Source organism: Tenrec ecaudatus, chromosome 4 (assembly GCF_050624435.1).
Source record: "Tenrec ecaudatus isolate mTenEca1 chromosome 4, mTenEca1.hap1, whole genome shotgun sequence".
In the NCBI taxonomy this organism is placed as follows: Eukaryota; Metazoa; Chordata; class Mammalia; order Afrosoricida; family Tenrecidae; genus Tenrec; species Tenrec ecaudatus.
In genome coordinates, this window is record NC_134533.1 from 146,895,148 (window position 1) to 146,913,171 (window position 18,024).

General features: G+C 42.0%; 1 protein-coding gene across 2 annotated transcripts in view; it reads left to right on the forward strand.

The window, feature by feature from the left end:
• Positions 1 to 18,024, forward strand: part of RYK (receptor like tyrosine kinase) — a 108,317-nt gene that overhangs the window by 59,163 nt on the left and 31,130 nt on the right. Inside the window, exons 7-9 of one of the 2 annotated variants that reach the window (XM_075546904.1) lie at positions 2,125 to 2,225; positions 9,666 to 9,800; positions 12,242 to 12,328. In XM_075546904.1, the coding sequence (XP_075403019.1) occupies positions 2,125 to 2,225; positions 9,666 to 9,800; positions 12,242 to 12,328 (323 nt within the window). The remainder of the gene's footprint in view (positions 1 to 2,124; positions 2,226 to 9,665; positions 9,801 to 12,241; positions 12,329 to 18,024) is intronic. The other variant, XM_075546905.1, reaches the window with a different exon arrangement.

The window sequence follows — 18,024 nt, forward strand, 5'->3', positions numbered from 1 at the left end:
CCATAAACTAGGCCTTTTTTTGTCGCGCATTGTTAAACGATATTTTCAGAACCTCTAAATAGAAAGCTTGATTAGCAGTCTGACCTGGTGGAACGAACTCCAAATGCACTATCCCCCTGTGTTTGTCAAGGTTGACCAGAGAAATAAATTCATGGACACTCATATGTATATAAGAAAGAGCTTTATATAAAAGAACAATTGTATATTGAGGAAACATCCTAGCCCAGTCCAGTTCAAATCCATACGTCCGAAATTAGCCCACATGTCCAAGACAAGTCTATAAATTCCTCTTCAGGATCACACAACACAAGCAATACTGCCAAATACAGAAAGATCACGGGCCTGTGGGTGGAAAATCTTGTGGATCCAGTGGTGATGGAAGCATCTCAGTGCTGGTGTGGGTCTACACGTGGCTCCGCTAGCTCCAGGGCTCTGGCTGGGGTCAGAGTGGCTCCCATGTGTCTTGTCAGCAGGAAAACAAAGCAAAAAGAGTATGTGTGTTGACTAACTGCAAAAAAAAAAAAAGAAAAAATGTAAATAAAAGACTGGAAGACAAAAGTTTGGAACATAATATAAGTGGTGGATGGCTATATAGGGAATTATAGATTGTTTTTTCAAAAAAAAGAGTATGTGTCCTGCCTCCAGGGAGGAAGACAGGAGTTCCCAGAATCCTCAGGAGAAGGCCATGCCCATAAAGAGACCTCATTGGGTATGACCTGATTGACATGCTAGATTCTACCCCTTCAAATTGACAGGAGATTGTGTAACTGCCACACACACACCCCTCACATCACATCTGTTTTTTGGGGGGTATCCCTTCACAAATGTTGCTGTCATGTACTTTCATAATGCATTTTCTCATTTGTTTTAAAAATATGGAGCTATCATGGGAAACCCAAACTTAAACATTACTGCCGTTAATTTGATTCCAGCTATTAGCCATGCTGCAATTGATCAGTTAGAGGAAGATAGTTCCTATTTAGAGAAGGTGGCAGCCTCTGATTAAGCTCCACTGACCCTGTAATGCCTTCCACTGCTTGCTGTACTCCTGATGCAGAGTTTCTGCTTCACTCACTTCGGTGCTGCTGCAGAAACACGGGCTGGGTGCCGAGACTGGAAAGCTCCCATGGAGGATCTGAGTGAGAAAAGCCACTTTACCTCAAACGACCCGTTCACAGGGGTCTCCTAAGACCATCAGAAAACACAAGTATTTCACAATATGTAATTGCAGATCATTTGTGATTAATCACTATGCTTTAATTATGTTCAATTTGTAACAATGAAAATACATCCTGCATATCAGACATTTACATTATGATTCATAACAGTGGCAAAATTACAGTCATAAAGTAGCAACGGAGATAATTTTATGGTTTAGGGGGTCACCACAACATGAGGAACTGTATGAAAGGGTCGCGGCATTAGGAAGGTGGAGATCCACTGCTTTGCAGGGACAAAAGTACATGCTTGAGAGCCACTAATTTGTAGGAATCTGGAACCAGGGTTAGTAATGCTAAGAACCTACCATCTTCTGGGTCACCTGTATTTAGATAATATGGTCTAATAGAATGCTTCAAGTACTAGGAATTTCTGAGAAGTTCCATAATTTCTATTTATAAAGGATTGTGGGAGTAGAAGAAGCAAAGTAAACAAACATGGACACAATGTAATATTCTTCACGCTTTGTGCATGTTGGTAGATGGGGTTGCCTTGATAGCTGTTGCCCATCTGTAGGCCCCTTTGGTTTTAGACAGTTGTTAAAAGAGATGAGTCTTAGTCCTTTTCTAAAACATCATCTCATTGAAGTGGCAAGGATACCTTTCCCTAGAAGAGAGCCATAGACCCTACTACATGGTGGTATGGTGTGAGGTTTACGGCAGATGTCTGAGGACAAGTGCGTTTGATAGCATGGATCTGCCCTGACCCTGGAGATAGAAATGATAACGCTCTTCATTAGGAGACACATTATAGTTTGAATATGAAATATTGACGAAGGGGAGTCCATGTATTGCAAGTCCATCAGGAATTTAGGCTGGTTAAAATGCCTCTGTGTTTTGTATGCTTTAAACTAATTTTTTTCCATTGGAGCTAATTGTCAGGTTTCTTCCTCTGAATTGTTTGCAGTGTCAGTGCCAGCAGTAGTTCCCAGGGGCTGTCTCAGCCGTCCACCCAGACGACTCAGTACCTGAGAGCCGACACACCCAACAATGCAACGCCCATCACCAGTAAGAGTTAATTTAATCCTCAAGCTGATTGAAGGTGTTTCAGGTCAGCAGACACCTGTCTGTCAGTGGTCTGGCATGGCTACTGTATTTGTGGGGACACATGCATCATACTGTGTACTTAGTATCTAATATGTGTAAACAAAGGCTTGAACTTCAGGGTGTTGTATAGAATTTAGAATGAAATGGCATAAAATTGAGACATTAAAAATAATCATTTGAATAGCTACAATTTGTCTTGAGAAAATTCCTAATAGATGAATTTTTAAAGGATTACTACACCACTGCTGTAGAAATTGAAAAAGGAAGTTTTCAAGTAGTTATATGGAATAAGCCACTAAGCTCTGTGAAAACGGAGACTATTTTCATAAGATTTCTTTTTTGTGGTCTGTGGGCCATGGTAAGGGCTTGCTGTTGTTTCCTCTGGCCTAGGAAGCTAGGGACCATCGGGTCGTGAGAACATGGGATCTGGTTTCCTTTTGGAAACAGGCTCAACAAGCTTTTGCACACTGTAACACATGTAGCTATACTTCAGGTATAATGAAAAAAATTCGTTACTGTAGAAATAAGACACAGGATAAACAGAGAGCCCGAGGTGGGGCTAGAAGTCAGTTGTGCCATTGATGTTGAATCAGGCTTCTTAGGCAAGTAACAGTTCCTAAGAAGACAGTTGGCTGTCTTTCCTGGGTTGGCATTGATTCTTTATTAAAATAAGATTAAGAATACCTACTCTCCTTACTGTATCCTATTGTGACTTTTAAGACCGTTGCCCATTAAAAAGAACGAGGATATCTTTGAGAAAAGCTGATTCCAATTCCAAGTCTGGAGCAGGAAATGTATAAGATGAATTTCTAAAAGGTAAGCCTAGGACATGTTGCTAAGCCAGACAAACCCAGGCACTTCAAGAGCTCCCACTGACTAAAGATGGATACTTTGTACATCAAAAAGAATAATGACTACAATGGATTAACCACCAACAAAAGATAAAAAAGAAAGAAAATTTGGTGATAGACATGAAAGTAGTTCAGGACCCATAGCCCTACGGGGGAGATAATATAGGCGGGGTAAACAATCCGGAGGAGAAAACAACGGGACCCATGATTCTAGGGGGACATGGGAGAAAGGAAGGTGGGGGAAAGGAAGTGGTGTTAACAAACCCAGGGACAACGGAACAAGTGATCCAAAATTGGTGGCGAGGAGGTTGTAAGAGGCCTGGCAGGGCTTGACCAAAGGCAGTGTAACAGAGAGGAATTACTGAAACCCAAATGAAGGCTGAGCATGATCGTGGGATGAGAGGAAAGTAAAAGGAAATAGAGGAAAGAACTAGCAGGCAAAGGGCATTCAGAGAGGTCTAAATACAGGCATGTACATGTGTAAATATATTTACATATGATGATGGGGAAGTCTTTGTGCATATATGTATAGGTTTAGTATTAAGGTAGCAGATGTACATTTGGCCTCCACTTAAGTACTCCCTCAAAGCAAGAATATTAAACTGGCATTCCATGAGGCTCACCTTCCCGACACAATTGTTGAAGACAAGCGGGTGCATAAGCAAATGTGATGAAGAAAGCTGATCGTGCCCAGCTATTGAAAGATGAAGCGTCTGGGGTCTTAAAGGCTTGAAGATAAGCAAGTGGCCATCTAGCTGAGAAGCATCAAAGCCCACATGGAACAAGCACACCAGCCTGGGCGATCACGAGGTGTTGAAGGGATCAGGCATCAGGCATCAAAGAACAAAAAGTCCTATCATTGAGAATGAGGGGCAGTGCAGAGTGGAGACCCAAAACCCATCTGTAGACAACTGGACACCCCATTGCAGGGGGCTCATGGGGAGGAGACGAGCCAGTCAGGCTGCAGGGTAGCAATGATGAAACATACAACTTTCCTCTAGTTCTTAAATGCTCCCCCCCACCCCCACTATCATGATCCCAATTCTACCTTACAAATCGGGCTAGACCAGAGGATGTGCACTGTTACATAGAGGAACTGGAAACAGGAAATTCAGGACAGATGAACTCCTCAGAACCAGTGGTGAGAGTGATGATACCAGGAGGGTGCAGGGAAGATGGGGTAGAAAGGGGAAACCGATCACAAGCATCTATATATAACCCCCTCCCTGGGGGACAGACAACAAAAAAATGGGTGAAGGGAGAAGTCAGACAGTGTAAGACATGACAAAACAATAATTTATAAATTATCAAGGATTCGGGAGGGAGGGTTATGATAAGGAGGGAGGGAGAAATATGAGCTGATACCAAGGGCTCAAGTAGAAAGAGAGTGTTTTGAGAATGATGATGACTACAGATGTGCTCGACACAATGGATGTATGTGTGGATTGTGATGAGTATGAGCCCCAATAAAATGATTTTTAAATGAAAGAAAGTAGTTCAGAAAAGACACTCCCTTGCTTTTGATGTTGAGATTTCAAGCTTTGCTTAGTAGGATCTATTCTTGATTGTGGTAATTCATTTCAAATATGTGCTAAATTAAAAATTTAAAAGGTCAATACAAACACGTATACCTACTGGGAGGGTGGAGGGAGGGTGTGTTGGAAAGGGGGAACTGATTATAAGGATCTACATGTAACCTCCCTGGGGGACGGACAACAGAAGAAGTGGGTGAAGGGAGACGCTGGACAGGGCAAGATATGACAAAATAATAATTTATAAATTATCAAGGGTTCATGAGAGGGGGCACGGGGAGGAAGGGGGAAAATGAGCTGATGCCAGGGGCTTAAGTGGAGAGCAAATGTTTTGAGAATGATGAGGGCAATGAATGTACAAATGTGCTAAAAAAAAAAAAAAGGCACAGAGTGGCAAAACAGATTTTTTTAAAAAGCAGCATCGTCGTGGAGAGCAAATGTTTTGAGAATTATGAGGGTAACGAATGTACTAATGTTCTTTATACAGTTGATGTATGGACTGTGATGCGCTGTATAAGCCCCCAATAAAATGATTAAATAGTTAAATGCTATAAAATAAAAAAGCACACATACCTATTCCTTAGTTACTATCTTATTAGCTGACATTTTGTATTGATAATAACTTTGAAAAATATTCTCATGCAACACCTCTTGTGGGCTGCTGAGCCTAGAGCGCCCTCTGTGGGCCATCTCAAACACAGGCTTGAAGCCTTCAGTGACCACTGGATTGTAGAAGGAATTAGGGTTTGGCACACTGGCTGATATGGCTACCTACTATGGATGCAGGGCCCTTGTGGGATAGCTTACACTTATGGCTGAGGCGGGCAGCGGGATGCTTGGCAAGGGACCTGGAAATGTTGAGAGAGGTTGATGGGGTAAGGGAAGAATGGGGATGGGGAGGATTAGGGCCTCCTGTGACTTTGGGGTCCTCACCCAGAGCAGTTGCCAGAAAGCCATGGGCAATGCCTGACCGCCACCATCCCCAACCCCCCTGCAGGCTCTGATGGTAGAGAAGAGGTAGTAGGAAGGGAGGCCTGCATCCCAAAACATACTGAGGGGTTTTGGTGGGCAGTGAACTTTTGGCGGGGAGCTGGGGACACCATCCGCAAAGACAGGCTGGTCCCAAACTTTCTTATAACACCAGTTTGGCTTAATGACTTGGTAGGTCCTTTAGAAACTAAACTTGTTGATAAGTAAGGAGTGGGTTTATTTATTTCTTTAGGAAAATTTCAGTTACTATCAATGATAAATTGTTTCTAATTGTAGACGTCACCTTAAAGTAGCAGTTCTCAACTTGTAGGTTGCTACCCCTTCGAGGGGGTTGAAGGACCCTTTCACAGGTTGAGTAAATGATTCATAAGTGTAGCAAAATTACAGTTATGAAGTAGCAATGAAAATAATTTTGTGGTTGGGAGTCACCACAACATGAGGAACTGTATTAAAGAGTCCTAGCATTAGGAAGGTTGAGAACTACTGCCTTAAACAGATACATCATTTGCCATGTAGGCTAAAAGCAAAGTACTGTTTGTTTTTATTTATTTAAAAAATTATTTTATTGGGGGCTCATACAATTCTTATCACAATGCATACATACATCAGTTGTGTAAAGCACATTTGTACATTCATTGCCCTCATCATTCTCAAAACATTTGCTCTCCACTTAAGCCCTTGGCATCAGCTCCTCATTCCCCGCCTCCCTCCCCGTTCCCTTCTCCCTCATGAACCCTTGATAATTTATACATTATTATTTTGTCTTATCTTACACTATCTGACGTCTCCCTTCACTCACTTTTCTGTTGTCTGTCCCCCAGGCAGGAGGTTATCTGTAGATTCCTGTCATCGGTTCCCCCTTTCCACTCCGCCCTCCCTTCACAGCAAAGTACTCTTTAATCCAATGGAAATGTGTTTATAGCTTCTTTACTATTAATAGGTTCACTTATTTTTTTGAAACTCAAATCTTGGCATTTTCCAGAATCTTTACAAGTTAATTTACAGTTATTATGAAATTGAATTGCTAAAAATTGATCACTGAAATGTTTCTGACTTGCATTAAATACTTAGGTTCCCATATTGATAATAATTCCACACAAATGAAAGTGGAAAAAAGCTTGTTTCCCATTTCTTTCATTTGCAATCAAACAATGGAGCCTCAGAAAGCTCATGGAAAAATTGCATTTTCTTTTAATGACATTTTTCCACGAGCATTTTTGAAGCCCCTCAGATAGGCACTAGCACCTTTTGATACTGTCACTGCCACTAAGTGGGTCCGACTGACAGTAGCTCTGTAGGTCAGGATAGAACTGCCCTGGGGTTCCCAAGACTGTAAGTCTTGATGGCGGCACACAGGGAAAAAGAACTCTGGGTAACAGGAAATACTTAATAGGTTTTTTAAATTGCTTAAGAATGAAACATGTCCCTTCTCAATCGCTCTAGGCATATTCTCTAAATATGCAGTATCTTTTCACGTTTTATTTTTAACATGCAAGTTTGTGTCTTTTGAACACAGACTCTGCCTCGCTTCTCACCTCCCGATCTCTGATAGCCGATATCTGGAAGCACAAATCTAATTTTAAGTGTTGGTTTTGTATGGGATGTTTACAAATCATAAGACTTCCAAGAATGTGATTCTGCAGAGCCCTCGGCCCACGGTTGAGATGCGGGTAGGCCTCCCACACAGCCTTGTCGGAGGTGTTTGGATTAAGTGCTTTCCTGCTGGGTGGTTGGCAGGCCTGGTACAAACTATGGTATGAAGAGTCACTGCTTTGACCCCCTTCTCTTTCAGAGGGACTCGATGAGGCTGCCTGCGTGATAGAAATTAGTTTGAATTAGAAAACCTGTTTTCATATTTTTCTCATTTCCTTTTGAAAACAATGCGCTGTAATTATACATCTGGCAGTCAGCAAGGCATGGCATCAATCCACTGATAATTTTGCTTTGAAGTATTCCAACCATCTCTTTAATAGCCTGTACGATTTTATTTCTGTATACCCTGCAATATTCCAGAAGAAATCTAAAAATATGAGGATTTTTTTGGCAGAAATAATAATAATATGACAAGAGAAATGTAAGCTAGGTAAGGAAATTGAAGCAAAGAGAAAGTAAGAGAATGTAGGATTAGGCCAGGAGGAGGTCTTACACATGCAAAGGGAGCATTCCATGACTTCTCAGCTTGCTCTCGCTCTGCACTTATCCTGAGTACAATCAGCATGCTTAGGGCAAGCGGGGAGTCCTGAAGTCACAGCTTTTCTCAGCCAACAGTGTTTGTTTAGTCCGTTTGGACGAACAGTGGCAGTACAGACATCCATGGGGCCAGCACCAGACAGGACAGTGATGACTGGGCCTTCAAAAATGACCGTGTGTCAATTCTGACAAATGCCTGGCCTGCTTTCCTAAGTACGGTTACTAATTTCATTGTGTAAGTTTTATATATACATAATAGGTAATATGAACTTTCACATGTATGTATCACTCAGGTCCAATAATTAATGGATATTTTACCAATTAGAAAAGCCTGTTATACCCAACCCCCTGCCTGCTGGAGTGTTTTAAAGCGAATTGCCAACATGACTTCACTGGGAAGTTCTGTTTGTCTTCCTACTGAATAGACTCTCTGAGCCAAACCAAACACAAAGCAGCAGCACATAACTCACAGCAGTGGTCACACCAAATGAAATCAATCAGTCGTGTCTTAGTGAAACTTTTTGAACATCTCAAAAATAGTTTACTAAACGATGATCCAAGCAAAGTCTACTTATTTGTGTATCCTAATTATCTTTTTACTTGAACAGTTCTCACAGTGTTGGGGGGTTGTTTTCCCCCCATCATTTGTGAAGGAGCCTGCCTACTCATTCGCTTGCTGTATTTACGTCTCTCACACTCAGATTTAATGGATTAGGTCCTTGGGGTGGCGTTCCATTCTACTTCTCTTCACCGTCATATTATCTGTAAATCTGAAAGTCAGCTCTAGAAGCTTGACTGGAACCAGAGTAGGGAACATAGCCTTTGGTTTTTCTACTTGTGATGATGTTAATGGGTTTCTGACTTTAGTCATGGAAGGTAGGAAAAGCCTGGTGTGGGGCAGAAATCCTTGTGGTGCCTAGGCCAGCAGTGGGAGGAGAGGAGTCAGACGCACTGTCCCATCCAAGACTGCTCCCAGATAGCAGTCAGGCTTTGGAAGCTGTGGGGTAGGGAAGGGGACAGAAGTACTGAAAAACCCATCCTGAGGTCTAGGTGCATAAAGTGGTATGCCAAAGACTGAGGCTTCCCTGTGAGCGTCTCACTGCGTAATGAGCAGCAGCCGTTTACCTTCTGCGGAGAGGCGAGAACATGGAGACAGACCGGCCGGCTTTTGAAAGCGGAGGAGCTACAAGCACTGAGAAAAGCCTTCTCTACCCGGACTCCACAGGTAGCAGCAGTGCACGACGGGAGGACTGTGAAGTGTAGTGTGCTACGAGCAGCAGCAGAGCTCGGCCTCGCTCCAGTACTGACCAGAATAACTGGACCAGTCCCTGCCACTGCAGACCTGACGGAGGCATGCCCGTTTCTGGGTGCAAACACTCGTCCTTCCCAGCCTGCCCTCCCGCTTCTTCTCAAAGTGCTCAGCAAAGGACACTTAGGAAAGCAGAGGAAAGCCAACATTGCCACAGTCGTGTTAGAAATTTTCATTTTTCACATACCTTTAAAAAAAGAATGAAAAAACTCTATTTTTGTGAGACTAGAAAATCTTTTAGAAGAAAAACTATCCAAAAGAAATGTATAATTAAGTTTCATAAGTCAAAGCTAGCCAATTTCAGTTGGCGAGAAGGCCATTGAATCATGTTTAGCTCCATGCTTTCACATTTTTCTGAGGTAGGATTGTGGGAAGCATATGAGAATGGGCTTCCTCGGTGGCTCTCTTGAGTCCTGTCAGGGCCTCTTTGCTTGTATGACGCCCACACTCACTTTCCTGTGACTTCAGCCATGAATGGCTGCCCTGAGGCTGTGATGAGGTATTCATATGGCTTGGTTTGGCTTTGTTGGCTCCTCAGGTTACCCCACCTTGCGGATAGAGAAGAACGACTTGCGAAGCGTCACTCTTCTGGAGGCCAAAGCCAAGGTGAAGGACATCGCCATCTGCAGGGAGAGGCTGACCCTAAAAGAGGTGCTCCAAGAAGGTATTTATTCTGTGGAAATCCATCTTCAGGGAAGACTTAACAATGTGACCAATATGGAATGCTTTTTTTAAAACAGTTTTATTGGTGTATAATTCACATATCATGCATTTCAATAGTTCAATCACATCATATGGAATGGTTTTTTTTAATAATTTCTAGTATTTTTAAACCTTTCTGCATCTGTTCTGAAACAAGGAAAGAAGATAAGATTCTACCTTGTGGAAAGCACTGTTTACCTTAATACAGCTCTGTAAAAGCATATATATTAGTGTTTGTTAGCTTAAAAGTACATTTTAGATTTAATTTTTAGTTAAAGTTCATCACTACCTAGCAAATCTTTTTTGAAATATCCCAGGCCATTTTCTCTTTGACAATATGGGAGTTTTCACAGGAGCATTGCATGGAGTTTGGAATTGAATCCAAGTTCTAATCCTGACCCCATGATTTATTATTTCTATGGCTTTGGAGAAAGCAGCTTGTCTTCAAAGTCCTTTGCCTCTTACATGAATTTGAACTATAATGCCTCTTCTTCAAGATCAGACAAAGTGCTCTATAATAGTTACCCGTGCACATAATAGGTGTTCAGTAAATATTACTGCCCTTCTCTGCCTTTTCCCTGTGGAACTGTTTTGAGTTTGTGGGTGTTGGTTGGGAAGTTATTGAAAAAGATGGAAATTAATAATAAAATGTTTCACCAAATCTGTAAATTATGAAATTACTTTTTTTACTGCGGGTATAATTCAATTTGGAATGTGGTAGATGCACATGAGCCATTCTGTATTCACCTGTTGGTTAGGATGCTTGTAGGTAATCATGGTTAAATGAGGGACTGAAAATGTCCTGGGAGGCAAATGATAAATGCTAGGGGCAAAATTTGCACCCGGTTTTGAAGATAGAAACACCACTGGTGGCTTGTCTTCCTGCGGGTCTGAAACAGAATTAATGCACCATGTACATTTCCCAAAGCCTGGAAAGGAATGAGAGCTAATGAAGACTATGTTACATTTATGCTTTCTTTTTGGTCTCTAAAAGGAATAAACATTTTGTTGAGGTGGCATAATGTGAGGAAAAGGAAACACCACGCTTAGTAGTGTTTTCTTTGATATTTTGAGACCCAGAATAGTTTTGTTGTTGTTGTTGTTGATTTCAGAAAAGGAACCGCAGTAGCTAATATTTTTTTTAAAACAAGTGGTCAAGTTCATTGGAGAGCTGATAAATGCAAATCAGAACAATAGTTTCAAGACTGTTTTCATCTGTCAGACTGTCAGGATCTATAGCTCTGACTAAGAGTGTTTGCTGATATGTACCCAACTCTAAGCCTACTGCCTTACATAGAAGACTCAAAGCTTTTGCTCCCTCAAGCAGCCAAGTTACTGTTCCTTTGGGCCCCAAAGAAACCTGAGAGATGGGCATCAACAACTCTGAGTCAGAGTGAAAGATGTTGGTGTCAGCCCCTTCACATGTGTGACACCTACAGCAAAACAAAACATTTTCATGTCTGTCTTTCAAATTGTGAAGGAAGGAAGGCAGAGTTCCTATTGAGAAGATTAGTAAAATGACAGTAACCTCAGTGATCATCTGTTCAGTCCCAAAAGCTAACTCACTGCCCCTGAGTCAGTTCCAGTTCATAGCCTCCTTACCGGTTAGAGTTTGGCTTGGGTTTCCAAGGCTGTCAATCATTACAGGCAGGCAGCCTCTACTTTCTCCTGCAGAACAGCTTGTGGGCTTGAGCTGACCTTGTAGTTAGCATCCCCACACATAACCCACTGCACCACCAGAGCTCCTTTTTGGAGTATTTTAACCATTACAAAATAAAATCAGTAAAGATTTTCATAGTTCACTTTTAGCTACTTCCCCCCCCCCCACCCCACACACCCCAAATAAAAAAGGTCTTAGCTGCCCTTCCTCATTGTAGGTTTTCAGAATTCCTTTGACAAATGGGGGAGAGTGACCTGGGCAGCTTACCGGTGGCCCCGTAGAGGCTGGGCTGGAAAGAAGGGCTGGCTGTGTGAATCTAGATGACCCCTCGGCCGTCTCCGAAAGCTGCTCTTTAACCGTGCAGCAGCAGAGAGCAGCGCATTTATTCCTTTCACCGTTGCTTTGGGCTAAGCTTGGAAACAGGCATGCCTCTAGGTACCCCATTACCAAGCTCCAGTGTTCCCGATTCTGTCATGACTTCATTTGGGGCAATACAGAAAGAATTCTCGTATACTTAGTTACAGGCATGATATTTCGAAAAACTAGTGATATTTCACAGCAACAAAAAAAGTTGCTGGACATCATTATAGAAACCAAAGACTTGGGTTTGTGTGTTTTTTTTAGATTACGGACTAACACAAGCAATGTTGTTGATCACAGATGTCCGTGCGTGTGTTTTCATTTATATTGTACCAAAAAGTTTTGTACTTAGAATTTTATGACCTCATTAATTTTTTTTCTAGGTACTTTTGGACGTATTTTCCATGGGATTCTCATAGATGAAAAAGATCCAAACAAGGAAAAAGAAGCATTTGTGAAAACAGTTAAAGGTAGGATGCATTCCCCCGGCCCATCTCACTCCATAATGCTTTCCTCTCTAAGGCGGCCCAGGCCATCAAGAGCCTGACTCAGATTCCCAGTGTACACCAGACCTTAACTCAAAAAAACTCATGGATTCTGACTCAGGGTGAACCAGGTAAGATAGAGTAGACCTGCCAGAACTGCCCCTGTGAGCTTCCGAGACTGTAACTTGATGGGAGTAGAAAGCTGTCTTTCTCCCAAGGAGCAGCTTGTGGATTTAAACTGCTGACTTTGTGGTTAGTAGCTGAAAGCTTAACCCACGATGTCACTAGGGACCTGACCTTTAAACTAGTCAGTTTTAATTTAGACTCTTCTAATTAGATATAGAAAATAGTTGTCTGATAAATTACGATACTGAACATTTATTAGGTATCACGCAGGTGTACAGTTAAATTTTGCATCCACTTCTTTGCTGCTGTATCTAATTTTGCGTTTTTCCTAGGTTGAGATTCCTTGATACCATCTTGTTTTCCCTCTTAAGAAACACTGTTACTCCCCCAAATTGATGACTGTTAATACTAGAAATGACCAGACCCACAGTAATTACTTCAGCAAAATAGCTTGCGTATGGATACAACAAACTTACACACACACACACACACACACACACACACACCACACACACTTTTCTAGACAAATGGTTTAACTTCTATATCTTTAAATATGCATTATATTCACTCTCTCCTTTGCCAACCCCCAAAACATTTTTTTAATAAATGCATTTTTATTGTGAATTAGTTCAAACCAAACTCACTGCCCTCATGTCATTTCCTACTCATAGCAACTCTGTAGGACTGAGTAGAACTGGGGTTTCTGAGATGAGAAACCTTCACATAAGTAGAAAGTCTTATCTTTCTCCGAAGGAGAAGCTGCTAGTTTTGGATCACTCACCCTGTAGTTAGCAGTCCGGTACATAACCCACCACAACACCAGGGCGTTTTTTGTGTGAATTGGGGTGGTGGTGGAGGTGGTGGTTTATATTTCAGATCACGAGTTCTGCATTCAGTAGTTCAAATCACTCATCGGCAACCACCCTGACCCACTCATTCTATCTCACCCTCTCACCTGATTTCTCTTCTCCCTCTGATTGACTCTATCCTCCCTTGTACCCAAGGCAACACCTGTCAACCTTCTAGTCTTTGGCTTCGTTTCCCACCCTCGCTGGTCTGAAAACACTCTTACGTGGCTAGTGTTTTAAGATGGGTCTTAATTTTCTGGCCATTTTTGAGGAATATTTTACAGACTACATTTTGTAAATATAAAATTTGAGCCATAAATTTAAAAAATGAAATTGTCTTGATCTTTCCCCATTTTTATTTTTTTCCTTTCCCCATTTTTAACAGGAAATGTTTTTTCCTTATATCTAATATTTCTGAGGTTATAAATATTCTATGGACAGTTTCAAACTGGGCTATGACTTAATTTGTTCTGAATGAATCTTGATTTAACAAGAGAGGTTTCTGTACAAATTTGGGCTGATTTAAGTTGGAAGCGGAGGCAGAAAGGAGGGACTGTTGATACAGAAAGCAAATGCGGCTGCAAGGGCTTGTTCCACAGGATGAGCTTTCTCTTCCCATGCACACTCGAAGCGCACTTGTTCAGTGGGTTCCATGCTTACACTCTATTTGGAATGTTCTCTGTGAGCTTCATGGGAGTAAGAGAATGCACAAGGAGTCCTTTGGTAAGATAGGATTTGCATGGGAGACCAAAAGGCAGTGCATTGACTATTCTGCCCTGTAGTTGCCTCATCATTGTTAGACTATGCTGCATGATTCTCTCTGGAATCCATTCTTTTGGATGTTATTTCTTTATTGATTGGAAGCTTCATAGAGCAGACAAATTTCTTTGATAAACCTATGTGTCACAAGAAAAACCATGTCACAAGTGTAGTTTAGAATACAAAAAAAACCCCAAGTTATTTGGAAAAAAAATATTGATTTGTCTTAATACATGGCAGGGCATTAGAATGTGACATTTTAAAAATTTTACAGCATTTGTATAGCTACTTAATGGATTTTCCACATACTTTTCCAGAATTGAAATTAGAAATCTAAATACATTGTAAGCTGGTGAAATTGGATTTCATAAAATAGTCAACTTTGGGCTACAGGTATTAAGTTTTTTTTCTAATATAGGTACTGAATTTTGTACATTTTTAAAAATATGAAGGTGTTCGGTTTTTAAAATCATCTTGTCTAGCCTTGTAAATTTTAGAATGTGAATTATAGTATTCCCATATGCATACATCTTGAAAGTGGACTTTTCACTATTTAAAAATTAGGACTAGTGCTTGCTTTGGCAGCACACGGACTAAAAATTTGGACTAGACAAGGAACCAGGGAAAGTGAATTTTATTACTAGCTAGATAACATTTTTTTCCTGCAGTTGCACATTTCCATAGATTATCATCTGGCTGAGTTTTCCCTTTCTTAATAGAACACGTTTATCAAAGTTAAAGCCGATGTATGTTATGCCTAAAATGATATATCCTGGATTTACCTTTTATTATTTGTTGGTCTCACTTCCAGCTGTGGGGGAAAAACTACTAACTGGCTGGAATTTGCACCAATACTCATTGTCAATATTACCCCAGGCCATAAGTTTATTAAAATTTTTAGGTTACAGAAGAGTAATAAAGACATATTCTGCTATTTCTTTAATTGTTTTCACATCTTAAGTAATATTTAGACAACTAGAGTTTGTTCAAGCAGTTGTTGAATTTTAAAGCTCTATTTCCAAAGAAGTGCCAGCATGTAATGTTTCATCTTTAATGGTTGCTCTCCCATTTTAGATTCCTACAGAGGTCTTAATTAGAGAGAGTTGTCTGAGGAGGAGCCAGTGATGAGGAGGGAGAGGAAAGGAGGGCGGTTGCACAGCTTAGCCCGGGAAGCACATGGCTTTCTGGGCTTTGAGAGCACCGCTTCCAGGAAGTTAGAGGGACATGTAGCTGCAGGCGCAGAGTTCAGAGCACCACTGGGTTTCATTGGTGCGACGCATCTTACTAGGAGAGGCGGGACCTGTGGGGTTTGACTTTGCCAACCTATTCCCACCTTTTCTAGCATCTGTCAGAAGCTGTTAAGGTACGATTGGTTTCTACTACAATACTCTTAAGGATTCATAACCCTACAATTTGTTTTTAATATCTAAAATATATCTATATTTTGTCATATGTTACACTGTCCAACTTCTCCCCCACCCTCTTCTCTACTGTCCATCCCCCAGGGAAGAGGCTATACGTAGATTCTTGTAATCGGTTCCCCCTTTCCACCCCACATTCCCTCCACCCTCCAGGCTTCGCCACTCTCTCCACTGGTCCTGAAGGAGTCATCTGTCCTAGATTCACTGTGTTTCCAGTTCCTATCTGTACCAGTGTACATCCTCTGGTCTAGCCAGATTTGTAAAGTAGAATTGGGATCATGATTGTGTAGGGGAGGAAGCATTTAAGAACTAGAGGAAAGTTATGTTTCATCATTGCTACCCTGCACCCTGACTGGCTCATCTTCTCCGCACAACCCTTCAGTAAGGGGGTGTCCAGTTGCCTATCGATGGGCTTTGAGTCTCCACTCTGCACTCACACTCATTTACAATGATATGGTGTTTTAGTTCTATGATGCTTGCAACCTGTTCCCTTCGACAGCTTGTGGTCACATAGGTGTGCTTCTTCCAAGTGGGCTTTGTTGCTTCTGAACTAGATGTCCCCTTGTTTATCGTCAGGCCTCTAAGACACCAGATGCTATATCTTTTGGTAGCCAGGCACCATCAGCTTTCTTCACCACATTTGTTTATGCAAACGTTTGTCTTCAGTGATAGTATAGGGAAGGTGGGCACCACTGATATGATTTTTAGTTCTTTGATGTCTGATAACTGGTCCCTTCTACACCTCGTGGTCAGACAAGCTGGTGTGCTTCTTTCATGTGGGCTTTGATGCTTCTCAGCTAGATGACCGCTGGCTTATCTTCAAGCCTTTAAGACCCCAGACACGATATCTTTTGATAGCCAGGCACCATAAGCTTTCTTCACTACAGTTGCTTATGCACACATTTTTCTTCAGCAATCATGTCGGGAAGGTGTGTATCATGGAATGCCAATTTAATACAACAACGTGTTCTTGCATTGAGTAGGTACTTGAGTGGATGCCCAATATCCATCTGCTGTCTTAATACTAAACCTATAAACATATGCACTTAGATCTATTTCCACAGCCTCCTATATAAACATATTTACATATGTAAATGCCAGTATTTAGACCTCTCTAAATACCCTTTGTCACCTACTTCTTTCCTCTATTTCCTTTTACTTTGCTCTTGCCCCACTATCATGCTCAGTCTTCGTTTGGGTTTCAGTAATTTCTCTTGGTTACATTGCCCTTGCCAAATCCCTACCAGACCTCTCACACCCTCCTTGCCACTGATTTTGGATCACTTGTTGCTCCCTTGGGTTGGTCAGCACCACCTCCTTTCCCCGCCTCCCCCTCTCCCATGTCCGCCCGGATCCATTGGTCCCATTGTTTTCTCCTCCAGACTTTTTATCCAGCCTATCTTATCTAGATAGATCTGTAGAGATAATAATATGCATCAAAATCCAAGCCATAGCAAGATAGGCGACAAATGAGAACACAGCGATGATAACAAAAAGAAAAACCAATGACCCATAAAAGAATAAATTAATTAAAAGACAAAATACATTTTAAAAAGAAAGAAAAACCTGTAAATAGATCAAGGTCTGATTTTTGATCTCTAGGCATGTCCTTCAGTCAGATCCGATGGGGTGCCATGCTCTGGCCCCAGAGTCTATCCTTTGCACTCCCTCGGGGGTTCCCTCCTCTGCTCCCACGGTTGCTCTGCTGCATGCTTTTAGTAGTTTGCCTCGGTGTCACGGGGTCAGTCTGGGCCAGTCCCAACACTGAGTCTCCAGTGTTGTCCCCCTAAGGTCCCTGGGCCAGCAAGGGACGGCATGTCTCGTAGTGGGATCAGTCATATGGTCCACTCTGTGCAGGATGTGCTCTACTCTCTCTTCCTCCCCCTTCACTAGCTTCCATTTGCTCTGATCAAACATGCCCCTCTCCCCTAGTTGCAGCTTCTGTGCCGTCCTCTAAAGCATATTCTTCTGGAGGGAGGGGCAGTTGTCCACATAGCTGGTATGGGGTCCAAGCCCTCGGGCCCCTCCACAGGCTCCCCACTCCTTGCCGACACGCTGCTTTCATCTGTTACTGGCATTAAGTCTAGTCCCTCTTTTCCTGTGAAGATACAAACAATACTTTTCCCTTGGGTGAGTCAGTGCCCTATTCCCCCACCACACATCTTCCCCCCCCTTTTCCCCTTCCCCCACCCCCCTTTTAGTTGGCTACCATATGTACCCCTGGATTTGTTCTGGCCCCTGCCAAACTACTTGGACCTCACCCCTGGAGTGTTTGCGTACAGTAGCTTTTCCCTGTGCCCCTTTTGCACTTACCGTTCTGCTCTTTCTTTTTTATATATAAACTCACCTCAACGGACTCATGTTGTACTTGTCCTTTTGTGCTTGGCTTACTTCACTTAGCATAATTTCCTCCAGTTCTTCCCATGCGGCTATACGCTTCATGTGTTCACTGCTTTTCAGCGATGCATAATACTCCATTGTATGTATGTACCACAGTTTTTTAACCCATTCGTCTGTTGATGGGAAT